This window comes from Dermatophagoides farinae, chromosome 8, assembly GCF_024713945.1.
Source record: "Dermatophagoides farinae isolate YC_2012a chromosome 8, ASM2471394v1, whole genome shotgun sequence".
Taxonomy (NCBI): Eukaryota; Metazoa; Arthropoda; class Arachnida; order Sarcoptiformes; family Pyroglyphidae; genus Dermatophagoides; species Dermatophagoides farinae.
In genome coordinates, this window is record NC_134684.1 from 3,446,584 (window position 1) to 3,471,239 (window position 24,656).

At 31.1% G+C, this 24,656-nt stretch overlaps 13 protein-coding genes across 16 annotated transcripts; 6 read left to right on the plus strand and 7 right to left on the minus strand.

The window, feature by feature from the left end:
• The first annotated feature begins 365 nt into the window (after nt 1-365).
• LOC124495620 (uncharacterized) lies at nt 366-2,662 on the plus strand. Its single transcript, XM_047059034.2, has one exon. The coding sequence runs from the start codon at nt 366-368 to the stop codon at nt 2,481-2,483; it is 2,118 nt and encodes a 705-aa protein (XP_046914990.2). The 3' UTR covers nt 2,484-2,662.
• LOC124495633 (N-acetylglucosamine-6-phosphate deacetylase) lies at nt 2,566-4,088 on the minus strand. Its single transcript, XM_047059048.2, has 2 exons — nt 3,755-4,088; nt 2,566-3,681 (listed from the first exon to the last, which is right to left on the minus strand). The coding sequence occupies exons 1-2, from the start codon at nt 3,978-3,980 to the stop codon at nt 2,651-2,653; spliced, it is 1,257 nt and encodes a 418-aa protein (XP_046915004.2). The 5' UTR covers nt 3,981-4,088; the 3' UTR covers nt 2,566-2,650.
• Nucleotides 4,089-4,458: 370 nt separating this feature from the next.
• Nucleotides 4,459-4,915, plus strand: Atox1 (Antioxidant 1 copper chaperone). The gene has a single exon (XM_047059067.2). It carries the CDS (start codon nt 4,459-4,461, stop codon nt 4,696-4,698), a length of 240 nt encoding a protein of 79 aa, XP_046915023.1. The 3' UTR covers nt 4,699-4,915.
• A 186-nt stretch (nt 4,916-5,101) lies between these two features.
• Lpin (phosphatidate phosphatase LPIN) lies at nt 5,102-10,190 on the plus strand. 3 transcript variants are annotated; one of them, XM_075733344.1, is made up of 6 exons: nt 5,102-5,542; nt 6,761-7,023; nt 7,077-9,307; nt 9,376-9,484; nt 9,553-9,656; nt 9,735-10,190. In XM_075733344.1, the coding sequence occupies exons 2-6, from the start codon at nt 6,844-6,846 to the stop codon at nt 9,910-9,912; spliced, it is 2,802 nt and encodes a 933-aa protein (XP_075589459.1). In that variant the 5' UTR covers nt 5,102-5,542; nt 6,761-6,843; the 3' UTR covers nt 9,913-10,190. The 3 variants fall into 3 exon arrangements, with proteins under 3 accessions (XP_075589459.1, XP_075589460.1, XP_046914988.2); XM_075733345.1 differs by having other exon boundaries at nt 5,108-5,316; XM_047059032.2 differs by lacking the exon at nt 5,102-5,542 and adding an exon at nt 6,296-6,512.
• sni (SDR family oxidoreductase sniffer) lies at nt 10,037-11,128 on the minus strand. Its single transcript, XM_047059058.2, has 2 exons — nt 10,588-11,128; nt 10,037-10,523 (listed from the first exon to the last, which is right to left on the minus strand). The coding sequence occupies exons 1-2, from the start codon at nt 10,972-10,974 to the stop codon at nt 10,191-10,193; spliced, it is 720 nt and encodes a 239-aa protein (XP_046915014.2). The 5' UTR covers nt 10,975-11,128; the 3' UTR covers nt 10,037-10,190.
• Nucleotides 11,129-11,158: 30 nt separating this feature from the next.
• Nucleotides 11,159-12,933, plus strand: LOC124495635 (tRNA (guanine(6)-N(2))-methyltransferase THUMP3). The gene has a single exon (XM_047059052.2). It carries the CDS (start codon nt 11,241-11,243, stop codon nt 12,387-12,389), a length of 1,149 nt encoding a protein of 382 aa, XP_046915008.2. The 5' UTR covers nt 11,159-11,240; the 3' UTR covers nt 12,390-12,933.
• On the minus strand, nt 12,378-13,100 carry RpL21 (ribosomal protein L21). Its single transcript, XM_047059061.2, has 2 exons — nt 13,013-13,100; nt 12,378-12,932 (listed from the first exon to the last, which is right to left on the minus strand). The coding sequence occupies exon 2, from the start codon at nt 12,922-12,924 to the stop codon at nt 12,439-12,441; it is 486 nt and encodes a 161-aa protein (XP_046915017.1). The 5' UTR covers nt 12,925-12,932; nt 13,013-13,100; the 3' UTR covers nt 12,378-12,438.
• Nucleotides 13,101-13,298: 198 nt separating this feature from the next.
• Nucleotides 13,299-13,724, minus strand: LOC142597757 (uncharacterized). Its single transcript, XM_075733453.1, has one exon. It carries the CDS (start codon nt 13,722-13,724, stop codon nt 13,299-13,301), a length of 426 nt encoding a protein of 141 aa, XP_075589568.1.
• Nucleotides 13,725-13,967: 243 nt separating this feature from the next.
• On the plus strand, nt 13,968-16,100 carry Arp2 (Actin-related protein 2). 2 transcript variants are annotated; one of them, XM_047059050.2, is made up of 6 exons: nt 13,977-14,242; nt 14,303-14,413; nt 14,519-14,545; nt 14,637-15,059; nt 15,119-15,268; nt 15,338-16,100. In XM_047059050.2, the coding sequence occupies exons 1-6, from the start codon at nt 14,195-14,197 to the stop codon at nt 15,818-15,820; spliced, it is 1,242 nt and encodes a 413-aa protein (XP_046915006.1). In that variant the 5' UTR covers nt 13,977-14,194; the 3' UTR covers nt 15,821-16,100. The 2 variants fall into 2 exon arrangements, with proteins under 2 accessions (XP_046915007.1, XP_046915006.1); XM_047059051.2 differs by lacking the exon at nt 14,519-14,545 and having other exon boundaries at nt 13,968-14,242.
• On the minus strand, nt 15,848-16,789 carry LOC124495646 (HIG1 domain family member 1A, mitochondrial). Its single transcript, XM_047059066.2, has 2 exons — nt 16,460-16,789; nt 15,848-16,372 (listed from the first exon to the last, which is right to left on the minus strand). The coding sequence occupies exons 1-2, from the start codon at nt 16,596-16,598 to the stop codon at nt 16,155-16,157; spliced, it is 357 nt and encodes a 118-aa protein (XP_046915022.1). The 5' UTR covers nt 16,599-16,789; the 3' UTR covers nt 15,848-16,154.
• Nucleotides 16,790-16,931: 142 nt separating this feature from the next.
• On the minus strand, nt 16,932-22,171 carry abo (de-etiolated protein 1 abo). The gene is made up of 7 exons (XM_047059068.2): nt 21,868-22,171; nt 20,820-21,704; nt 20,594-20,753; nt 20,088-20,517; nt 19,850-20,018; nt 19,596-19,779; nt 16,932-19,256 (listed from the first exon to the last, which is right to left on the minus strand). Exons 1-7 carry the CDS (start codon nt 21,910-21,912, stop codon nt 17,605-17,607), a joined length of 3,525 nt encoding a protein of 1,174 aa, XP_046915024.2. The 5' UTR covers nt 21,913-22,171; the 3' UTR covers nt 16,932-17,604.
• A 557-nt stretch (nt 22,172-22,728) lies between these two features.
• Nucleotides 22,729-24,646, minus strand: LOC142597745 (uncharacterized). Its single transcript, XM_075733365.1, has 2 exons — nt 24,546-24,646; nt 22,729-24,455 (listed from the first exon to the last, which is right to left on the minus strand). The coding sequence occupies exons 1-2, from the start codon at nt 24,633-24,635 to the stop codon at nt 24,330-24,332; spliced, it is 216 nt and encodes a 71-aa protein (XP_075589480.1). The 5' UTR covers nt 24,636-24,646; the 3' UTR covers nt 22,729-24,329.
• LOC124495628 (adipocyte plasma membrane-associated protein) lies at nt 22,918-24,367 on the plus strand. Its single transcript, XM_047059043.2, is given in 4 exon segments — nt 22,918-23,048; nt 23,118-23,661; nt 23,663-23,960; nt 24,021-24,367. Coding segments are annotated over 4 exon segments (1,251 nt in total). The 5' UTR covers nt 22,918-22,926; the 3' UTR covers nt 24,308-24,367.
• Nucleotides 24,647-24,656: the final 10 nt, after the last annotated feature.

Genomic DNA, 24,656 nt, shown 5'->3' on the forward strand with positions numbered 1-24,656 from the left:
AATTGATTCGATTATTTCCACTCAAGTTAGTTGTTATATAAAAGTAGAAATAGTCAAATATAGTCTCCTATTGTTTTATATATACGCGTGCTACTTGTATGTATTCAATTGATTGTGTTTGCTGTGTGTGTGCGGTTCGATTCGATTATCATTATCTGACCATCTGATATATCATCATTCTTCATTGTAATATTATTGATTTGAATATTTTCATTTTTCTATATTCTAGTAAGTTCTTTGTGTTTGCTGTTAAAAATTTTTTTCATCAATCATTATTTTCTGTTATTATTGTTCGCAATATAGACAATCCTCCTGTTGCTGATGTTTGATTAATTGAATCAAAGTGTTATGAATTTTTTAATACAATGTCTGATCTATTGACAACGATGCCATCTTCTACCGATCTGAATGAATCTTCATTGAATAATTCAGAGGATAAAAAAGATTCCATATTGCAACTATTTCAATATGATCTGGATCGTCATCGTATGCGTGAAGTTTGGGACATGTTCAATCGAGTTGTCGTTACAGAAATACATAATAATGGTTCATACATCGTATGGGATCTAGTACCGATCATATGTCAACGTCTTCGTGGCCTAAGTGAATTTCGTTTCAAAACATTTAGCATGTGTCGACAAATTCTGCTCGATCTATGTGAAATTTGTAATCCAAAAGAGCTTTTGATTATTTATCTATCGGAGCTTGAAAATGATTTAAATATAACCAGATATTCGAAACGTAAAGATCCGAATCAAGAACAGCCATCATCATCTTCGACCGCTGTGAATGATGAAAATGACGATGATGTGGAAGATATTGAAATAACCGATAGTAATTGTTTCAAAGCATTACTCAAACCATTTGAAGTGATTCTATTGAAATTACCGAAAAAACGAAATGAAACATTGAAATCAGTGTTGAGCTCGCTAAACGAACACATAAGTAGGCTATCATTAAGTTCTATTACCAAATATAATCCCGAAACTGATGATCGTTTTAAATTAATGCTTGATCCGGTGGTAAATAACCTTAATTCTGTACTATCGATGTATGTGGATTTTCTCGAAACATTTGTCAAAGAAGTTGACCTATACAATCCAACCACTAGCCATCATCATCATCAAATGTTGAATAATATTCATTCAAAAACATCAGATCCAAATATACAGCGCATAACATTATTGAAAACATTATTGCTAATGTTAGAATATCCGCTTAAATACATGGATCTTTATCGAGTGAATGGTAAAGAAAGTATCATTCAGGGCATCAAACAAGCTGGTACAAATCTATCGGCATTGTTTAATGAAGATTTCATTACAAGTCGAATGATTGCCGTGAAAATCGTACGGCTAATATCATCATTGCATTCAAATTTCTATACTCTTTTATCGCGAACCGATCTTATTACATCACCTGAAGATGTAGAATCAAATTCCGATTGTTCCGATGTTTATCTATCGCAAACAAATTTTCAATCAGCCATGTCCATTCTGAGTTATCTGTTGGCCACCGAATCTGAGCTTTCTCCTTCGAATTTTATGCCACGTGTTTATACACATGTATACAATCTGGGTATTTATCTTCCATACATACAAAACCTGGTGGAAGATCAACAATTTTTTGTCTATGAAAAAGGTCTTCATCTATTGGCAGCAATGTTAGCACATATTAAAGAGGAAAGTTTAGAAGCTAATTTTCTTGATCTTTTACGCCAACATCCGATTGAAAAATCATTGACATCTATTATGGTATTCGCATTGGATAAACATAGCCGTACTACAGCGTTATTATTATTCAAACAATTAGTGAATTGTTTTGAACCATCTGGCCGTTATAAGATTCTTTATTCAATTTTATCACAATCACGACAACATGCCGGATTTCAGGGTGTAGCCATTCAAATGTACAAAGATTTTGTATTCGAACATCAAGTATATCAAGGTAGTAATCTACATCGAATGATTCGATCGGTCATTGCTGTTGCATTACCGCAAGATGCGAATTCAGATCTACTCGAAAGAAATGATCTAATATTTGGTTTATTGAATTTTCTTCGTTACATTATGATTCGTGATACACGTCATCAAAATCATACACGTATATGGGATGTAGCTATTGTTATACAGGAAAATTTTCTAAAACCATTACAGGAAGCATTAGAATTATCCCGAATTAGCTGTAAATTGGAGCTATGTAAATTAAAAGATATGAAATTGAAAATGAACAAAAATGATCATCAACAGCAATTGGTAGGCAAAGGTAATAAGAAGAAAAAAGGACAAAATCATCATTCATCAAAAATCGATCAATCAGTTGTTATTTATCCGAATGAAAAACCAATACAATGGCCAGAAATGACAATCGAACAGGAACATAAACAAATTATGTTTGCATTACAAAATTTCGATCTAATCGAAAGTATTCACACAAGACTTAAAGAAATTATTGATGAACAGCAACAGCAGCAACCACAATAAAGAAATTTTTAGTCACATTTATATATTAGTGAGCGGAAAACAAAGAAAAAAAAATGAAATTTTTTTTCTTGTTTATCTCTCATTTCTTATTTGCTCGTCATCATCAGCTAATCTATCGATTTTATTATTATTATTATTAAAATTCAGAAAAGAAAAGAAAAAAAATTTCATATGCAAAACACTTTGTTCATTTCAATTTTTGATTGTTTCATTTTTTCATAATCTATGAATACACATTTTCCGGCTACAAATGTAGCCAGAATTTCTAGCTGATCATTCAGTATGATAAAATCAGCATCGGCACCAAATTCTAATGTTCCTTTTCTATGTTCAATTCCAAGTACACATGCTGGATGTAATGTTGCACATTCAATAGCATCGACTATCGAACAATCTGGTACTTTTGTTTGCAAATATCGAACACAATGATCAAGTGTTGCAATTGAACCACAAAGTGTATTTGTACCGGCCAAATATGCACGATTATTTTTGATTTCAATCATTTCGGAACCAATTTTATGTATGCCTGTTTCAAGACCAGCAGCCGATATAGCATCACTTACTAGAACCATTCCATCACGATTTGCATAGAATGCTAATCGTAATGCAGAATAATGTGTATGAATTCCATCAGCTATGATACCATAGTACATTTGTCGTTTACTATCGATAGTCAATAGACCTAATAAACCAGGATCACGATGATGGAATAATGGCATTGCATTGAATAGATGAGTTATCATTGATGCTCCATTACGGAATGCACGTTCACTATCATCAAGACAAGCATTTGAATGACCCAAAGATACTACAATTCCTTTACTAACAAGTTGTTGACAAACATTGTTCTTATCCAATTCCGGTGCTATTGTTATGATCGAAACATTTGATAGATCATGATAATATTGTTCAATTTGTTCAATGGAATTGATTTCATTTTGAATATGTCGTTCAGGATGTGCACCTTTTTTCTCTGGATTTATAAATGGACCTTCAACATGAATACCCAAAATATTTGCACCACCAATGATTGGTCCACGTTTCATATGAGGTAATAACATACGATAATTTGATGATGGTTGTGTGATTAATGTTGGACAAAATGATGTCACTCCATAACGAACCAGATTTTTACTGACCACTTGTAGCGCTTGATTGATATCAATATCAGGTGTTGAAAAATCATAGCCAAAACCACCTGTTGGAATTATATAATCAAATCATATGATTAAAAAAAAAATAATATTAATATTAACCATTTTAATACTTGCCATTAATTTGTAGATCAATATAACCGGGTGCAATGATAGCTTGTTTACAATCGACAACAATATCGGCTTCTTTACGTTGTTCAAAAAATAATGGTTCAGGATTGATTATGATATCATCATGAATCCATAAATCATCAACAAATAGATGGCCATTTTTAATCAATTTAACATTCTTAAAACGTATGATGATGAATGGTTTATTGTTGTTGTCGATCATTTTGTCCATAATTAATTCATTACAAATGAAAATAACCTAAAAATATATTCGAATGTCGAAAAAAAAAATCAATATATTGAATGTGATGAGCAATGATAATAACAGCTTGTTATGATTAATTTTTTTTTTGTTTCTCATGTACATCATCAAATTAACATGAAAACAAGTCGGTCCACTTTGATTTTGCAATATCAATTTTTTTTCTATATATAAAAAAAATCTTGTTCTTTTTCGATGTTATGTCGAATTTTTTTTTATTGATTAATTTCATATAAATACACCTTATTTATATACAAATAATGCCATCTATCGATTGTAGTGAATTGCAAAGAAATTCGATACATTCATGTGATTTTGATGAACACAACCAGATTGAGTGTTTTGTGTATGAAAAATATTTTTTCAACGATTTTCATTTAATCATTTGATTCCAAAGACTGAACATCATCACACTGTTTTGATTAAAATTGCTACCAATCTGTGGACGATGTCTTCAACACAAACATATAAATTTAAAGCCGATATTACTTGTCAAGCATGTGTGAATGCCATACAAAAATCATTGAAAAAAACATATGGTGATGAATTACAATCGGTCGATTCGAATGTCGAAAATAAAGATGTGACCATTGTTTTGGTTCGTCAATCCAATAATGAACCATATACCTATGATCAGGTATATGAAGCATTGGCTAAAACTGGTCGTTCGATAACCAAATTGAATTGAATTCTGTATACCAATCATTTTCATTCGGATTTCTGTTTTGGTTTTTATTATTTTCCTTTTGATTTCATAATTCCAATTACACTGAAAATAAAATTATAAAATTATTATTTATGAATTTTTTTAACAAATGAAAATAAAACACAAACCAATCTCTCTTTTTTTCTTGATGAATAAATGATTTTTTTTTCAAATAAAATTTTTCATTCAATAAAAAAAACTCATGATATATAACAGTGAAAGTTCGATTAACCATGATACCAATGTATGATATTAATGTTCAACAGATGGCGACACACAAACACAAATTGGTATTAAAGAGGCTCTCTCTCTCTCTCTCTCTCATTCTTCTTGCCATCGTCATTCTCAGTCATCATATATTATTTCTCTTTTCGTTTCATTTTGTATTCTCAGTAAAAATCATTTGATTTGAAACATCGAACAAAAGACTGAAAATTTGTGGCCACAGATATTATGTGACTATCCATTTACCACTATCAATTACAACTGTAAAATTGTTTCAACCAATAGATGTTGTTGTTGTTGTTGATGATCGTCTGACATTTTATTTTGTATTCATGTTTAAAGATCGAATGTTGATCAATCATTCGTAAATTGTATGTAGAATGATCATCGTTTATCGGTTTTTTTTTGTGATAAATTATAATTTTTTTTTGTTGTTGTTGTTTTTCTCGTTTTGTTTACCGGATCATTGATAAAACTCATCTCTATATCAAATTGTTTACGTGATCTTTTCATAATAATTTATCAATTTCCTTGATCGATGATTATCCAATAACAATTTGATTCAAATTATTTATCATCAATATGATCATAAAAGATAACTGTAAGTATATTTTTCCTGGTTTCATAAGTTAATTTTCCATCGAATTCATTTCAATTTGAGAAGAGCTTGGGTATATATATGAGTTCAGATGTAACATAGATTTCTGCAACATTCGATTTTTTTTCTGTTTTTGATTGTAAAATCCAAATGTAAGAAGAAGAAGAAGAAAAAAAAATAGTCAATATTGTATTTCAAAATCGAATGTGTACAATTTTGTTTTTTTTTCTGCAATAAAAATTATAGATGTGATGTGATTTTTTAATTTACAATTTTCCTGTACTTTGTCCAAGTACAAATGATGATGATGATGTTTTGCAATAATCATCTAATCAATCGCATACGCATACACAGACACTCTCTGATAGTTGTTTTTTTTTGTTGTTGTTGCTTTAAAAAAAATCTCACCAGATCATCATCCGATGATGATGGTGATTGGACTATGATCATCAATCAATCACTATCAAATTGAACCATAATCATATCACATCACATCATAGTAAAAAATAAAACATTAACCCAGCATTGATTTTCAATCATCAATAACAAAATTAAATAAACCTTAGTTCTTATGTGTGACGTAAAAAAATTATTGGTAATTTTTTTTCTCTACCCGCCAGATTTTTTTTTTTTTTTGAATCCTATCTTATTATGATGATGATGATGATTTATATCTCATGTATTGCCAACTTATTTATCAATCCAACTCCTTTGTATATATGAGTATGTTTGTTTGTCTGTTTGAATGTTCATCATGTTATTATTACTGCCGTGTATTGTTGTGTTTGATTATTGTTGATGATGTTGACAAATTTTTCTCTCTCTCTCATTGCTCGTCCGAGAGAAAAAAAAATTGTTCAACCTTGATTCACATTCACATTATTTTTCATTTTTTTAAAAAATATGACTAATTGACTTCCAGTCATATGGTTTTCAATTGTTGATGATTATCTTATCCACCAATATTGACAGTGTAAATTCAGTGCTTTTAATTCAAATGATGATGATGATTTTAATATTCGATTTTTATATTATGCAAAAATTATAGTTGCCAAAAAAAAAAAAAATCATTATCACTTGTTGTTGGCAACTAGCCGACAAAATCTCCTCCTGTCACAAAAAAAATACAGCACAACTTTTTTCCATTCATTTTTGATTAATTGATTTGAATTTATCGTTTATATTGATTCGAACATTTTTTTTTTTAATTTTCACACATAGATTGTCCGTAAATCCGATATTTTTGTCATTGTTTTTCTAGATGTTGTTAATAACACCTCTGATTGAACGCGTGATCCTGTAAAATGAATTATTTTGGCAAAATATTCTCCAATATTAGCCAGGCATATAGTGAACTAAATCCGGCTACATTGACCGGTGCTATCGATGTGATTGTTGTTGAACAAGAAGATGGCACCTATCTTACATCACCGTTTCATGTTCGTTTCGGTAAAATGGGCGTATTACGAAGTCGAGAAAAAATTGTAAGTATCTTTTGTCTAAAGTTTCTCTTACTGACATAATTCTTTTTTTTTAGGTTGATATAGAAATCAATGATGAACCGGTGGAAATACATATGAAATTAGGCGATAGTGGTGAAGCATATTTCCTGGAAGAATGTGATGATGATGATGATGGTAATGATGATGAAGAGGAAGAGGATAAAATTCCAGCTGTTGATGATACGGCTGCAACAACACCGGATGGCCAAACAAATGATCTTAACGATAATGATAATGAAGCAAAATGTGATAAACCAGTGCAAGACAGTAGTGTTGAAGCATCGGCGGAAAATGTATCTGCACAAAATGATTTACCCGTTCCAATTAATGATGAATCATCGGCCATTGAACATTCCTCCGCTACAATAACAACAACTCAGGTTATAAATAATAATAACAAAATCACCGCTATTGATCCATCATCTACTGATTCCTCGACTTCGACACCATGTTCGTCATCATCATCCAATCAAAAACGTACACGACGGAAAAAGAAAACCAAACACGGACAAAAGCCATCATTATCACAGAATTTTCCCGAATTACCTGATTCCATGCAGCTAAACAAAGAACAATCGATCGAACAACAATTTAAAAATTCCTATCAACAAACAAATGAAAAGGATTTGCATCCATTTTCCGATAGTGAATATGATACTAAAAAACAACGAGAATCAATTTCATCTGAATGTTATAAATCGGATTCGGAAATCGAAACGTCACGAAGTGAAAAAATATCTAATAATCAAGATTTCATTTCTTGGGATTGGGGTGAATTACCACATGTGAAAAATGATTCTACACCCATTTTGAATCATACAAAATCATCAATATCATCGATGCCGATAGCCATGGCCGAGTTAACATCTGATCAATCTAAATCGATGCTTGGTGGTGTTCTGAATTTCATGACCAAAGAACAAGATGGTCCAAATAGCATCGACCCCAGCGGCACTAAAGATGATGATAAAGGAATCTATCTTGATGAACTAGATCCTAATGACATGAATCCTGAAGTAGCAGCCAAATATTTCCCGAAATTTCGTTCAAGTTTAACAACTAAACCTTCTAATATTTTAACGGCTACAAGTAGTGATGATGACATTGAATCTGGTAAAGGTGCATCGTTATCAAATTCGCCACGTAGTGCTGATTTTAATTATCAACAACCAGAAACATTACATTCAGATTTTGTTGATCGTGTAAAAGAACAACTAATGATACCAGGTGATCTATATAGTTTAAGTCGAATCTATCACGATATGTCAATGTCTCTATGTGGACATGTGGAAGATTTAATTGAAAATCCTGATAATACTGAAAGATTTCTTCAATCAATCATATCATTCGATGATTTCAATGAAAACCCTTTACAGATTCTTGATAATCCAAATTTGGTAATACGTATGGGTTCAGAATATTATACATGGAAAATGGCATCATCAATGGTACTATCATTGCTCTTATTTCAACGTCCATTATCGGATAAAACAATGCAAGTTTTAAAGGAAAAATGTATACCAAAAAAAGTTAATAATCAAAATTCTCGTTCATGGCGTTCATGGTTTCGTTCACCAACACAAAGTGAATCTAACCATCAACAATCTACTGAACCGGCAGCTACGACGACCATTGATAGCAGTAGTAATAGCAGTTCAAATAATATTCATACATCCGGAGCTAATGTAACGCCGACAAAAAATTCAAACAACAATTATTCTTCGAATAGTATCGAATATGTATCGGATGATGAAACATATAATTCGGTTATAATTTCAAATAATAGTGCAAGAAATTCAACGACAAACAAACAGGATTCAAACACTGGTACGAAGAAAAAATATCGTAAAGTATTGCGATTAAGTTCAGAGGTTCTAAAGAAATTAAATCTACGCCATGGATGTAATAAGATAATGTTCAGTGTAACTACTGCTTATCAAGGCACTACAGCTTGTGAAAGTAAAATATTTCTTTGGCGTCATAATGACAAAATTATCATATCAGATATTGATGGTACAATCACAAAATCTGATGTACTTGGACATATTCTTCCATACATTGGTAAAGATTGGGCTCAAATGGGTGTGACTAAACTGTATGCAAGCATCGGACAAAATGGGTACAAATTTTTATATTTATCTGCTCGTGCTATCGGTCAGGCTAAAGGTACAAGAGATTATTTGACAAGCATCTGCCAGGATGGTCAATGTCTACCCGATGGACCTGTATTATTGTCACCGACATCATTATTTTCAGCTCTTCATCGGTTAGTAGTTTTTTTTTGAAATTAATAAATTAATTAATGATTAATGATGAATATCATTTTTTTCACAGTGAAGTTATTGAAAAGAAACCCGAAGAGTTTAAGATAAGCTGTTTGAAAGATATACAATCTTTGTTTCCAATGAATCCATTATTCGCTGGTTTTGGCAACAAAATCAATGTATGCAATATAATTATTTATTATCAAAATTTAAATTTTTTTTAATACAATTTTTTTTTGCACTAAAGGACACTTGGGCATACAAAGCAGTTGGCATCGATATAAGCCGTATATTCACTATAAATCATCGCGGTGAACTTAAATTGGAAAAAATCAGATCATTTAGATCATCGTAAGTTTTTTTTCAGATGATAAAAAAAAATGTTTTTAATTTCTTTTTTATTATTTATCAATTAATTTATTCAAACAGATATAATGAATTGAGCCAATTTGTGGATCAAATGTTTCCACCATTGAACAAAGATCGATTAGTCGAACCGCATGATGATTTTAATTCATTTTTATATTGGCGTACCGATATACCAATAATCGATGATAATGAATTGATTGGATCAACAAATGGATTATCATCAGTACTGGCCAAATGATGATTATCATTATGTTAGCTATAATTTGTTGATTTTTATTTTTTTTTCTCCTTTTTTTTTAATTCAATGTCGATACAAATACATGAATGTTTTCACAACACCTATTCATCATTAATATATGGTCTTTCATATCAGAATCCACTGTCTTGATTTTATTATTATTATTATTATTGCAATTTTTATTTTTGAAATACAAATCATTTTATTTGTTTTTTCTTAATCGAATATTGAATCGAGTGATTAAAAAGCAATATCGTTTGATTTTTTTTTTGGTTCAATCACCATTTACGTTCTTTACCGGCCCAATCTAAAAATTTTCCAGTGTATGACATGTCGGCTTTGTTGAATACATCCAACAAACCAGTAGCACTAGTTTCCGTATTGATCAAAGCATTTGGGCCGCCCATATCGGTTTGAACCCAACCAGGATGAAGTGTCATGACGATAATGTTATCCGATTTTAAGTCAACAGACAATGATTTGGTGAACATATTCATGGTCACTTTACTTGCACGATAAGCGTAACTACCACCGGAACCATTGTCATCGATTGAACCCATAGCTGAAGAAATGTTTGCAACCAAAGTTTTTTGTCCAGCTGCAGCTGAAGCCTATAAATTAAATTTAATTCATTTTAATCAATCACATCAATGACTACATATTGTTTATATTTACCTTCAACAATGGCAACAATGCTTTGGTCAACATCAATGAACCAACGGCGTTCACTTCGACATTTGTCAATATATCTTTTGGGGTGACATTATCCAATGTTGATCGGATAGCCATTCCAGCATTGTTGATCAATAGATTGAGGCCTTCATTCTTGACAATCGATTCAACTTGTTTGACAAAATCACCATAGCTATCATAGTTAGTAACATCATAAGTCAATACATGTAGATTATTATGAGCCAATTTAAGACTATCCAATTCAGGCGATTGTTTTCGAGTGGTTGCAATCAAATTTTTCGGCGAATTATTTTGTTTCAACAATTGTCGAACAAATTCCAATCCGATTCCACGATTGGCACCGGTTACAATAACGTTTTTAAAAGTCATTTTTTTTCTTTGTTTTTAAATTACTCGATTTTGTTGTTTATGTCAAGAGAAATTGTTTATATGTTTAGATGGTATCATCACTATATTTATATACTTTTAAATCGATTGCTCAAATTAAATCACGTCGATATCGATTTTCTTATCATTTTCAATTGAAAAAAAATGATTTTTACTGCCATCTATTGCATTTTAATGGAAATATCCATTTCGATCCAACAAGACAGAAATTTGCTAATTGCCGAATATTGAATTCGAATTACAAAAAAATGGAGCCATCGAATATAATAACTTATGAAGCAACTGTTACTACCGGTTTAGAATCATTGGCTCGTAAAGAAATTCGTGAAAAAATTGCAGATTGTTTTGACATTAATCATACGAATGGACGAATCATTTTTCGTACAAAATGTGGTTATGATCAAATTTCGAAATTATGTTCAATCGATAATATTTTCACCGTTATCTATGACGAATATCATCCACATTTAATCGATATGGATCTCGAAACTCTTGAGCAACAAATCTTCATGTCTGTGATTGAAAAATGCGATTGGAAAACTGGAATTAGTGTATGGAAAGAAGCGATAAAATTTACCGGAGATATTGATGCTATACTTGATCCGGATGATAAATTGGCAATACCTTCATTCCGAGCTTCATGTAATCGTAGTGGTGAGCATAAATTTACATCCCAAGATGCTGCACATCGATTCGGTGGCCTTATCAATGATCGATTTCAGTGGAAAGTTTCACTCAAACAATATGATTTGGAAATTGTGCTCAACATCAAAGATAATTCGTTACGAATATCATTGTGTTTGACGAAACAATCGTTATCCAAAAGGCATATCGTATCGTTTGGCCTAACAACATTACGAGGAACAATTGCCTATAATCTCATTCAAATAGCCAATGTACAACCCGGAGAAATTGTCTGTGACCCATTATGTGGTTCAGGTGTCATACCGATTGAATGTTCGAAAAATTGGCATGAAAATTTTACCATTGCTGCCGATCTATTTGAAACGGCTATCGATAAGACTCGAACCAATTTCAATGCAAATGGTCTATTTAAACGGGCTGATCTATCGAAATGGGATTCAACACAATTACCATTGAGAGACAATACAATCGATGTATTTGTCACTGATCTTCCATTCGGTAAACGAATGGGAACCAAAATGGAAAATAGAAAATTGTATCCATTGTTGATAACTGAGATGATTCGATGTGCCCGTTTAGGATCGGCTCGAATTGTCATACTAACTCAAGATAAATTGAATGCAAACAAAACAATCTACAATCAAATTACACAAAAATATTGTAAATTCGAAAGAGCATATCATGTAAATGTTGGTGGTCTGAATGCTTCAGTTTACTTATTGAAACGAAATGGACAATCATTTGACAAATAAACAAAATTTTTAATTTTATAAATCAAAATGAAAAAATCATTAATTCGTTTTAAATGACCAATTCATATGGAAGTGGTCGTAAATTGATGGGTTTATTTGTCTTGCTAACACGGATGAAATGTCCCGGTTTTGGTTGATCTGGTTGTCGTTTTAGGTTGACAAAAACGCTCTTTTCTTTAGCAACTTTCTTCAATTCATCATTTCGTTTGAGACGATCAAGAAAATCTTTACGACATGTTGAATGCGAAATATGTTCAATACGAACATTGATCTTTTTCGGTATGACACGAGTACGTACACGTTTATTGACGACAATACCGACAGCATGTTTGGTTACATTATAAATTCGTCCAGTTTTACCATGATAGAATTTATGCGGCATGCCTTTATGGAACGCACCATTGCCTTTGATGTCGACAATATCGCCACGTTTGTAAACTTTTAGAAATGTGGACAATTTTTGTGTACCATGGTTTCGAAAACCTTTGGAAAAAAGGTAACGGGTACCACGTCGGTAACCTTTTGGGTTAGTCATTTTTTATTCTACAAAAAAAAAATTATGAAAAACGAAAAAATCACTAAAAATTGCCAAGAAAAAAAATCAAAAAAAAACAATGACAAACCGTGATTCTTGTGTTGAAACGTGGAGGAAAAGGGAAACACACATCCACTAGAATTTGTACGCATGTGCCATACCTCGTGTTCAATAGAGCTATTCATCGACACTAGGACATTTGAAAATAAAACGCTTGAAAAAATTGTTCGTGAAAATTTTCAATTTGAAAATAACTTGGATTTTATTAGTAAAAGATAAAAATTTTATTAAAATCATCAAGATCAAATCAATAATTTCAATGATAATTAAATTATTATAATTATAAAATGTGAAACGGCTACAATAATAAGAAATTATGCATCATCTTCGAGTTGAACATGTGAATGAATATCTTTGGCTAGATTGATCCAATTCAATATTTGTGGCATTGAATCGTTACTAGATGGAATTTTATCCATATTCCAGCAATAGGCTTCGTCAACCAATCGACGAGCAACAACAGTGTTATCATTTTTCTCTCCTTCTATTGGATCGATAACTGTAAAGGAAAAATTTTTCGGCAATTGAACCAATTGACCGTTCATAGGTCTACCTCTAAACGACACATTCAATCGTTCATCATTCGTATTGAATTGACTATCAAAATAATCAAATATTGGAACATTTTGACAATCTTTATGAAATTGACAATTAATCAGATGTAATCGAGAAGTTGAATCTTTCGATGGAGAAATCGTATCTTCAGTTTGATCAACGATTTTTATTGTTTTAATTTTCATGATGATTTGTTTGTTTAATCCGAACAATGATGATAAAATTTGACGAAACACAACAAGAATGGTAATCATCAATTTTTATGGATACATCAATCAAGAAAGAAAAAAACAACAAATTGATCTCACCAGTAAGACAATCATCAATCTTGGCGCCATCTATTATCGTTGAAACCCATTATTTAGAGATTATTGCACTGTTTTAGATTGAAGCTGACACTAACTCCAAGCTTTTGGATAGTCTCTCTCTCTCTCTCTGTGTGTGTGTTTGTTTGTGACGCGATGATAAAATTTGGGTGGTGTAGTTTACATTTGATTGTGATGGCTGTGATGATGGTATGATGTTCAATCAATTCCGTTATCGATTCATAAATTTGTAAACGTCACTCATTAATTGAATTTTATTATCAAACGGAATTGCTCGAATTATTTTTTTTGCTTGTTTTTGTTTTTCTTTTTCTTTTGGATCCTCATAAATGGACAGTGAAGGCAGAAAAATTATCGTCTGCGATAATGGGACCGGTGTAAGTGAAATTCATTCATGATTCAATTTGTAGTGAAAAAATATTTTCCATTATGGACAGTTTGTTAAATGTGGTTATGCTGGTTCAAATTTTCCAAAACATACATTCCCATCTGTAGTAGGACGACCAATTATTCGTGCTGCCCAACGTATCGATGATATTGAGATCAAGGTAGAATTTAATTAATTTTATTTACATTATTTTTTTGACTAACTTTCGCTTTCTGATAATTACTTATTGCTTACCATTTCTTACTTAATTTATAATAATTTAAAGCATAATAAGGAGGAAATTATAGAATCTGTAAGATTCTTTTTTTTTGCTTAATTTTTAAAGATTTTTTTTATTGAATTCATTAATTATATATAATCCATTCTTGATATTGTAATAATAGGATCTTATGGTCGGTGATGAAGCGAATAAACTTCGTTCATATCTTGAATTATCATATCCAATGGAGAATGGTATCGTTCGAAATTGGGATGATATGTGCCACGTATGGGATCATACATTCTATGATATGCTTCAGATTGATCCTAAAAATAGTCGAATTTTACTGACCGAACCACCATTGAATCCGATTAATAATCGTAAAAAAATGATCGAAATGATGTTTGAAAAATATCAATTTCATTCAGCATACATTGCCATACAAGCCGTTCTTACATTATATGCACAAGGATTGATGACTGGTGTTGTTGTCGATATTGGCGATGGTGTTACACATATTTGCCCGGTTTATCAAGGATTTGCTATGCCTCATCTTACCAGAAGATTAGATGTGGCCGGCCGAGAAGTGACACGATATTTAATCAAGGTAAGAGTACATGTGTGTTTGATTTTTCTTTGAATTTTAAAATTGTCAATTCTTAATAGTTATTATTGTTACGTGGCTATGCATTTAATCATACGGCTGATTTTGAAACGGTTCGAATGTTGAAAGAAAAAATGTGCTATATTGCCTATAATTGTGAACAGGAACAAAAACTAGCCGAAGAAACTACCTATCTGACCGAAACGTATACGGTAACTGCTTGTTTGATTTTATTTTTTTCAATTCGCAAGGATAATGATTATCATTTTTCTTTTCACTAGTTAAATGATGGTCGTATAATTAAATTAAGTGGTGAACGATTTGAAGCACCAGAAGCTTTATTTCAACCACATTTGGTCAATATCGAAGGCCAAGGTATTTCGGAATTATTATTCAATACGATCAATAGTGCAGATCTAGATCTACGTAGTGAATTATATAAACACATTGTTCTTAGTGGTGGTTCAACAATGTATCCAGGACTACCATCACGATTAGAACGTGAAATTAAACAATTATATCTAGAACGCATACTAAAAGGTGATGGTCAAAAATTACAAAAATTCAAAATTCGTGTTGAAGATCCACCAAGGCGTAAAGATATGGTATTTATTGGTGGTGCCGTATTAGCCGATGTTATGAAAGATCATCCACAATTTTGGATCACTCGGCAACAATATGAAGAGATGGGTATTGATCATATTATACGTTTACAATCTAATAATGTTGCTTCATCATCTGCATCCGTGTCAGCATCATCGTAGTCATTTGCATCCACAATCAATATTCGATAAAATATATTTTTTATTTATTTAAGAATGAAAAAAAAGTTTGTATTATTATTACAAGAAAGAAAATAACAAACAAGCTGGAAGAATGATATCCACAATAACAATCCATGATCATCAATTTTTAAATTTGAAACATTAAACATAACACATAAAAATTGGAAACTGAAAATGTTATTCCTATATTTCTAAATTGATTAAGTTGTTTTTTTTTTTACTTTGAATAAAAAAATAAATAAATAAAACTGAGTGAGAATGATAATCAGATGCTAAATTTTTGAACGTTTTTTTTTGTTTGTTTGTTTAAATATCAATAAGAACCATTGTCCGGTAATGGTTGTGGTTTTCCTGTTGACCAATTATAGAATCGTTTTCCAAGTGACCATAAAACTATTGAACCAAGTGCAGCAACAGCAAATCCTTGTGCTGCTAAACGTGTATGGATAAGAAAGAAACTTAATTTCATTCCACCACGTTCACGTGCCTTATATATTCGATAGCCAGCGATGCCCAAAAATCCAGCCGTAGCTATTATTTTGAAACATTTTTTTTTCAATAAATGAAACAACAAATAAAACAAAACAAAACAAAACAAAACAAAAAAAACGAACATACCAAGTGGAAGCATTGGGCCGGATTTAATTTTTTTCATAAAACGATTCTCATCCTGTGTATCTTCGAATATCTGTCCAGGTGCAACAAATAATTGTTGTGATTGTGGATTTTGATGATGATTGCTTTCCATCATTATCATTATTTATCACAACAACAACAACGAAAAAAAAACAAATTCAAAAATCTGATTGAAAATAAACTTGGTCAATGTCAAGGTAACAACAAATATCTGGAACAACACAAAATCACGATGATACAAACACCAGCAAACTTGAGTGAATATTAAATAGCAAAAAAAAAATCACAGCGATTGCAGAATGTAACGTCATTGAACATTAAGCGCCACCTGTCGCGTGACATTTGCATGATGCAATATAAATATTACAGCAAAAAAAAAGTACATTTAAGACGAGCATTTACCAAAAAAAAAAAAAAAAAAAAAAAAAAAATTGTTTCTTTAATGGCTCTTTAAATTTAAATGTTTATATTATATATTCGGTACCGTTGAAATAATCGTAATACAAATCATCAATCAAGTAAAAATTTGACTTTGTTTAAAAAAAAAAACAAAAATTTACAATATCACAAAAATGATTAAGGGGGATAGGAACTGTAGAGGGCGCAAAAAAACGCATTTTTTGTTAAATGATTGCTCTTTAATGAAACGTCCGAAATTTTTGAAATTTATCTATTAAATTATTTAGAATTCCTAGAATAATTTAACATAAACAAAAAATAAAAAATATTTATACATCAATATGAAACAATCAGTTGAAAATCAGCTGTTTGACTAAATCGTTATATATCTCTAAGGAGAAGGGCATTTTTGGGCCAATTGAAACTTAGGGTTAAAAAATTAACAGTTTTTTTCTTCACATTCAGGCTAATATCTGCCATAATATCCGGTTCTGAACCATGCTTTTTGAACAGCTGATTTTCAACTGATTGTTTCATATTGATGTATGAATATTTTTTATTTTTTGTTTATGTTAAATTATTCTAGGAATCCTAAATAATTACATAAGTAAGTTTCAAAAACTTCGGACGTTTCATTGAAGAGCAATCATTTAACAAAAAATGCGTTTTTTTTACGCCCTCTACAGTTCCTATCCCCCTTAATCAAATGATGAAAAATAAAACTATTATTACAATGGATTAAAATGACGAATATGAAAATAAAGTAAATATTGTGAATTATAACGTTGAACACTTATGATAAAAGGATCTGTTGGATGAAATATGAATGCAATTAATCGTCGATTGTTTGGAAGAGGAATAAGTAATGGTGGCAAACGTTGTGGTTGTCCAGTATGCATTCGAAATGATAGTCTATCTGTATTTCGATTGAAAAAACGAATCGGTTCGTCACTTGTGTGTCTAGGTTTTTCATTCAAACCGATCACTTTTTCATCATATGAAAATAATGAAAGATCAAGATATGGACTTGGTGTTAATAGCTGAGCATGATGTGGCAATAAAGATAGTATACAACGAACAGCTTCACTATAATTGCCATTACGATTCTCAATAATTGATTGTTTGAATACTTCATATGCAACATGAGCATAATAATTATTCGATGGTGAACATGGATAATAACCATATGGATGGCGGAAGTAGTTGCAAAAATTTTCATATGCATACAATAATGTTTGCGAATGTTGTGGATAAATATTTATCACTTCGGTTGTTTTCCAATTATAAACAACAAATAGATTCCAAAGTTTTGTTTGATTATATGTATCATATTTACTGATTATAAATTGATTATACGTCACAAGACTATATTCTTGTTCATATTTAATAAGTAAATGTTCTTCATCCAATAATTGCATCTTTAACATACGTAAATTGACTAAATAATCGAAATCATGATAGAATTGACATAATGGTTTCGGTGAACCATATTCAATGGATTGACGTTTTGCCTGTAAAAATGCAAATGTAATGATACGATGTTTGAGAGCATTGAATGGAATTTCACGAAATGCTGCCACTGGTCTATGACTAACCGGTATTGGCTGATTTAAACGACGATACATAGATTGCATTAATGAATCTTCGAATAGTAAACGATCTTCTTCGGAACAGAATCGACCGATTTTTCTATTGAATATGAATTCACCGTTCGGTAGAATGTAGTATAGATGAATTATCTGATGTTGAACTGATAATATGGCAAAAACATTTTTGTACAGATAGATTCCATGATTATTAGCAATTTGTATTTTATCCGTTTTGAATTCAATACTGTCAACCACACGACCAGCATCAATATCGATTATATGAAATTTATAATCTTCATATGTAGAACGATGGCTCATCGGTATAGATTCGTTTGTTTGATAACGATCATGGAATGAAGTTGTTGCCTCACTTGTTGATGATATCGATGCAACGATCAGAAATCGATTATCATCAGTAAATAGGCTACATTCTCGACTTAATTGTCCACCATCCATTGCGACTGTAATTGTATGATGACGTTTAAAGAAACAGCTGAATATTTTTCGGCGAATCTCTGCATTTTCATCACCATAGCTAAGATAATCTTTATCACCACTCGGTATCAAATGTAATAATTGAGCTGCAGCTGCTGCACCTTGATATTCATATAATTCAACACTGGTTATATCCGAACTGAAAGCCATCAAATATCTTCCATCATAGGTGAATTTTCGTAAAAAACAATTCGGATGTTCGGCACGTTCGATTGAAAAATTTGGCACAACATTTTGATGAAGTTTATTATTGAATACAAATGGATGAAAGCGTGGATGGAGATTATATTCACGATCAAATAATCGATGTACAATATTATTTCTTGGTCGTTTACGTTTTGGAAATTCTGTTGACAGAAAACGATATCCATTTTGACCAGTATGATCATTATCACAGCTTTCATTCATCATCATCGTTCATTATTCATAAAATAAACATGATAATATAGGAAAATTGTTTGATTCAAATCATCGATCATCGAAATTATTTATTTTTTCTATTTTAAAATTATAAATTTACAAAAAATTTGAGAATCACAATCAAATTGAAACACAAAAACCAACAAATGAGGCAACAAATGGATCGTTTCATAAAGAACGTTATGCTAACAGAGGTATCATTTCGCTACTTTCGTATTGTTTTCCATTGTTCGTTAAAATATTCTTTGGCCTGGCCAATGATTGTTTGCCATGATGACGATTAGAGATTATTCGATTTTGTGGCAATGATTTTTGTCGTTGATTACCACGATTTTTATGATTATGATCATGTGTATCCAATTCATCATAATAGATACAAGTTATACCACATACAAAAGCCTGTAATAAATAATGAAAATTAAACTGAAAATTCAGATAATAAACGATTATTATTATTCATAATCCTTACCATAATTATCGCAATGATACCCATAATTGTTGATGATTGTTTAAAGCCAAAATTTTCTGTTAAAAAACCACCAAACATAGGTCCAAGAATTTCACCTAACGAACAGAATGAAGTCCAAAATCCCGAAACTAAACTGTAGGTGGTGACATCATCCGGAAATCCGTTTTTTCTTTGAAAAAAAAAATTTAAAATTTAACCATATATTGGTTTTGATTCGATTATTGTAATAAATACTTACAAAGCAAGATTGTTCAATGTTTCAAATGTGGGTATGAATGCAATTGAATATGATATGCCAATCAATGCCATTACAATGGCTGTTTGTGTAAAATTTGTTTCCATTGGAATCATTTTGGCCGGACCAAGAAATAAAAATTCCAATCCCATTAATAAAAGACCAATAGCCATAATTTGAAATTTATTTGGCACCATTTGTGAGATCCATCCAATGAATGGTGAACTTAGTGTATATGTGGCTGATAATATAAGAAATATCAGGCTAACTAAATTCGTTCCCAATCCAATACTTCTTAAATGTGGTTCGATTGTTGGATCAAGATAGCTGAGCGATTGTGCAACAACAACAATCACACAACAATTGATAATTACTTTTATTATGGACAATAATCTAAAATAGGCATTCATCGGTGATTTAAGCCGTTCACAATCTATTAACAATAATAATGAAATATTACTATATATCAAGAAATGACAAGGGGTTAGGTTAGGTTCCTTCCTACTTACTTTTGGTATCACGTATAATTACTAAACAAAGTGGTATATTGACCAACATGATTGTTCCTAATACATAGAATGGCAAACCATAACCTCCAATATTATAAAGGAAACCACCAATGGCCGGTCCAAGACTTAAACCTAAGCCTACCGATGTTTCAACGATACTCTAAATAAATGAATCAGTTCAACATGATGATGGAAGAGCCTTTATTTTTTTTAAAAAAAAACTTACGAATGCTGTGCCCACATTATCGGGAAATTCTTCCATTAAAATTGTATAAGTGGATGTTGAAAAAGCCGTACCACCGACTGCTTCGAATGTTCGCACAATAAAACAGTATACTGTGAATGTTTCTAAACTATGAATTCGATCCAATAGACCGAAAAGAATGTTTGAAACGCCGGCAATAAAAATTCCCATAATTAATGTCATTTTTGTTCCAATTACCGGTATCATCAGACTAATGATTGGACTACAGATCATGAATACGAATGCATAGACACTAAATACAAGGCCATTGACCGATTCACGCATTCCTTTTTTTGCCGATTCGGTTGGAAAGAACGGTGCAATTATAGCCATGGCCAACATTGATGTAAAACTAATGAATGCTAAACATATAAGAACCAAATGCTGTGTCTTATGTGTGGTGAATATAATCTTATTGGTCGGCGGCACCGTTATTCGCCGTTGTATGGTCATCGGTTGACAGATAATCATTTTGTTTTTCATCTTCGGTAATGTATCATATGACAATGAACGTCTTAATGTTTTCCGACGATTAACCAAAATTTTTGTTGGTGTTGGTTTGCCCGTAGGTTTAATCGCTATTTTGGGCAATTTCGTTGACCGTCTAATCGTTTGTTTACCCATTTTATTAACAGTCGTTGTTGTGGCCGTTATCGATTTTTTGATGCCAACATTTTCCCAACTTGTCGTCGTTAAATTGACATTGTCATTATTATTGTTTAACATTATCGACAGATTATTATTCGTTCTAGATTTCAGATTATTATCATTATTTCGTGATGATTCTATATGTTTTTCTTGATTGAACAATGATCGTTGTTGTTGTTGTTGTTGTTGTCGTTGTTTTTGATGAATAACATCATCATCCTATACAAACATAAACATTGATGATGATGATGATGCATGTAAACACACACATACCGTCATCATATGATCAAGGACATTCAGAATAACAAACAAGTGAAAAAAGAAGAAGAAATTCAATTTACAAATTTAAATCAGTACGAAAACATATCTGGAAAAAATATACCATTTGTTTATCGTCATTATTATTATCCATGATGATGATGAGCATATAATTATGATCATATTGTTTTAACGGTTATGTGGCAAATTTTTTTTTTTTTTTTTTTAATCAGATCGATAAACCGATAGATTTGTCACAACGGTTACACTTATTATTATTAATGTATATAAAATAGAAAAAATGCCCGGCTTTTTTCATTGGCTTTAAATAGATTTCATTCAACAAAAATTGATTATCAAAAAAAAAAAAAAAAAAATCGTTGATCATTATCATCATTCAATTTTTGAATCTTAAGTATCCAAAGTCTTGATTGATAAATGATCATTGTTATCAGGTTGTTGTGTTTTTTTTTCAATTTCTGGTTACTGTCCTGATAGATGGACACATGCGCCAACAACAACAACAACAATTAACAGCCGAATGGCATTAAATTTGTTGGTTATCATGATTTTTTTTATTATTATTATTCAAATTGAAATAAAGCGCGCTATAGATGAGAAAAAAAAATAGATTTCGAATGTGTTTCAATCAAATGTGAATACCGCACTCTGGTGTGATTAAAAAGAAAAGTTTTTAGTTTGTAAAAAACAATCGAAGTTTTTTTTTCTTTGGTTAAATGACCAAACATGTGATAATGTTAATCATCTGGACAATTACATTATCAAAAATTGAAGAAGAACAAAATTCAATGTTCATTATTATTACTCATTATGTTTGAACTTTTGTTCTCTTTTTTTTTAAAAAAAAAAACGTAGATCGTATTTTTTTTTCTACAAAAACATACACATTCGTGGTCGTTTCGATGAATGAAATAAATAAGAAAAACAAAATTTTTCTTTCTCAATGACGCCAATATACACAAAATTTATAATCAAAGTCCAATGGTATTTTATTTCAGCTACTTTGTTGTTGTGGTTAAGATCTTGACTCACGAGACTTGTGGCTGTTTTTCGTTTTCGTTTTTTTTGTTGCTCAGCTTTGATCAGTCCAAATTTCAAATTACAACCGTTCAAGTCCAACGCTCGAATACCGAAAACCCGAGAAAACCCCCAAAAAAAAAATATGTTTTGTCTGTTCTCCAGTTTTATTGGTTCCTGGTTCACCATATCGTTCATATTGATCATCTATATTCTATTGGCAAAACCTGGCCGATTTTTACTTGATCTCAATCCCATCTATCTAAGGTTTGTCGTCTAATCATAATCATTATAATCTATTTCATTTTTATTTCGAATTTGAATCAAATTTATTAGGTTACCATTACCCAATGTTAATGATAAGATATTTAATCGTAATAAAAAATCATTCGAAGCAATCAAAATTGAAAATGATAAAATTATTACACCAAAATCATTGGCATTAGATCCAAAGGATTCTAATCGATTATATATCGGTTCCGCTACCGGTTATGTATATTGTTTGCAGAATAAAAACATTGTTGATACCATAGCAAGTTTTTCTGATGGTAGACCATTAGGAATACGATTATTTCGTCAGAAATTATATTTTATCGAAGCCAATAGTGGACTTTATGCATATGATTTAGATACAAAATTGTTGACACATTTATTAGGACTTGATAAGACAAAATTCTTGGATGGAAAACCTTCGAAATTTTTCGATGATTTAGTTGTCGTCGAAGAGAACGACGATATTATTGTTTATATTACTGATGTTAGTCGAAAATTTTCCATCGATATGTGGTGTTATACATATCTGGAACCGGATTCTACTGGACGAATATTGCGATACAGTACAAACAATCAAAATGTGACAACCATTCTGGAAAATCTTTGTTTTCCCGAATGGAATTGAAATTACTGACAATAATCAATCATTATTAATTTGTGAATTGACCAAACGACGAATCATTGAATTTCAATTGAATGGAACGGAAAAAGGTAAATGTTCAGTGTTGATGGATAATCTCCCTGGTGAACCGGAAAATATTCGTCGAACTAGTAATAAAACCAAAGAATCCTATTGGGTAGGATTAGCATTGACACGTGATTATAATAGTAAACTTTCATTCATGGATGATTATTCGGATGAGCCTAATCTTCGAAAATTGATTCTAAGATCATGTTTTTTATTAGGTTCGTCATTATTATAATCACATCAAATATTATTGATATTGATTTTCATCTTCTATTTAGGCACAATTATGCACAGTATTGGTAATTGTTTTGGCAGTGAAACTCTTAAGACAAAAGGATCGAGCCTAAAAACTGGTATAGCACTGATTTTGGATGATTTTATGAAAAATCCGGGAATGGCCATCGAAATTGATCGTGAATCAAATGTTTTACTTAGTTTTCAAATTAAAGACGATATATCTGTGATCTCGGAAATCAACGAATCCTATGACGATGATATGAATGCAAGAATCCTGTACACAACTTCATCAGGTGGCAATTTGAATCGAATAATTTTGAAAGAATAATTATTATTAATTAATTAATAAATTATTTAGCTAAATTTTTCATTGCTTTTTGAAAGCAAATTTTTAGTTGTTGAAATTGTTCATTACAGATATTTTGTTTGATATTATGAAGGTCATTTTGTTCAAGACATTGTGCATATGCTGTGGCCTGTATAAATAAACAGAAGAAAATGAAAAAAAGAAATCGATTATGAAAATATCAACCATTGAACAAGACCAAATATTATAAAAAACAAACCTGAGTTGTACATTGCATGAATGCTTTTGGATAATATTGACGAATACGATTGAAAGATTTGGCGGTCATCGATGACGATGGTGACGACATTTTTTTTCATGGAAAAATTAT

What these genes read in the sequence shown, in the direction of transcription:
- LOC142597745 (XM_075733365.1), bottom strand. Translation starts at nt 24,635, where the DNA reads ATGTCGTCACCATCGTCATCGATGACCGCCAAATCTTTCAATCGTATT. An exon ending in TCATGCAATGTACAACTCAG is followed by an intron (nt 24,456 to 24,545) that starts GTTTGTTTTTTA and finishes TTATTTATACAG; the next exon opens with GCCACAGCATATGCACAATG.
- Arp2 (XM_047059050.2), top strand. Translation starts at nt 14,195, where the DNA reads ATGGACAGTGAAGGCAGAAAAATTATCGTCTGCGATAATGGGACCGGT. An exon ending in AGGAGGAAATTATAGAATCT is followed by an intron (nt 14,546 to 14,636) that starts GTAAGATTCTTT and finishes TTGTAATAATAG; the next exon opens with GATCTTATGGTCGGTGATGA. An exon ending in ATCTGACCGAAACGTATACG is followed by an intron (nt 15,269 to 15,337) that starts GTAACTGCTTGT and finishes TCTTTTCACTAG; the next exon opens with TTAAATGATGGTCGTATAAT.
- LOC124495646 (XM_047059066.2), bottom strand. Translation starts at nt 16,598, where the DNA reads ATGATAATGATGGAAAGCAATCATCATCAAAATCCACAATCACAACAA. An exon ending in CGGCCCAATGCTTCCACTTG is followed by an intron (nt 16,373 to 16,459) that starts GTATGTTCGTTT and finishes TCAAAATAATAG; the next exon opens with CTACGGCTGGATTTTTGGGC.
- LOC124495635 (XM_047059052.2), top strand. Translation starts at nt 11,241, where the DNA reads ATGGAGCCATCGAATATAATAACTTATGAAGCAACTGTTACTACCGGT.
- abo (XM_047059068.2), bottom strand. Translation starts at nt 21,912, where the DNA reads ATGCTCATCATCATCATGGATAATAATAATGACGATAAACAAATG. An exon ending in AATTATACGTGATACCAAAA is followed by an intron (nt 20,518 to 20,593) that starts GTAAGTAGGAAG and finishes TATTGTTAATAG; the next exon opens with ATTGTGAACGGCTTAAATCA. An exon ending in AACGAACAATGGAAAACAAT is followed by an intron (nt 19,257 to 19,595) that starts ACGAAAGTAGCG and finishes ATCGATTATTTG; the next exon opens with ATCGTGAATATAATCTCCAT.
- LOC124495633 (XM_047059048.2), bottom strand. Translation starts at nt 3,980, where the DNA reads ATGGACAAAATGATCGACAACAACAATAAACCATTCATCATCATACGT. An exon ending in TATTGATCTACAAATTAATG is followed by an intron (nt 3,682 to 3,754) that starts GCAAGTATTAAA and finishes TAATTCCAACAG; the next exon opens with GTGGTTTTGGCTATGATTTT.
- Lpin (XM_075733344.1), top strand. Translation starts at nt 6,844, where the DNA reads ATGAATTATTTTGGCAAAATATTCTCCAATATTAGCCAGGCATATAGT. An exon ending in TTATTTTCAGCTCTTCATCG is followed by an intron (nt 9,308 to 9,375) that starts GTTAGTAGTTTT and finishes TTTTTTTCACAG; the next exon opens with TGAAGTTATTGAAAAGAAAC. An exon ending in GTTTTGGCAACAAAATCAAT is followed by an intron (nt 9,485 to 9,552) that starts GTATGCAATATA and finishes TTTGCACTAAAG; the next exon opens with GACACTTGGGCATACAAAGC.
- LOC124495620 (XM_047059034.2), top strand. Translation starts at nt 366, where the DNA reads ATGTCTGATCTATTGACAACGATGCCATCTTCTACCGATCTGAATGAA.
- LOC142597757 (XM_075733453.1), bottom strand. Translation starts at nt 13,724, where the DNA reads ATGAAAATTAAAACAATAAAAATCGTTGATCAAACTGAAGATACGATT.
- Atox1 (XM_047059067.2), top strand. Translation starts at nt 4,459, where the DNA reads ATGTCTTCAACACAAACATATAAATTTAAAGCCGATATTACTTGTCAA.
- sni (XM_047059058.2), bottom strand. Translation starts at nt 10,974, where the DNA reads ATGACTTTTAAAAACGTTATTGTAACCGGTGCCAATCGTGGAATCGGA. An exon ending in CATTGTTGCCATTGTTGAAG is followed by an intron (nt 10,524 to 10,587) that starts GTAAATATAAAC and finishes TTTAATTTATAG; the next exon opens with GCTTCAGCTGCAGCTGGACA.
- RpL21 (XM_047059061.2), bottom strand. Translation starts at nt 12,924, where the DNA reads ATGACTAACCCAAAAGGTTACCGACGTGGTACCCGTTACCTTTTTTCC.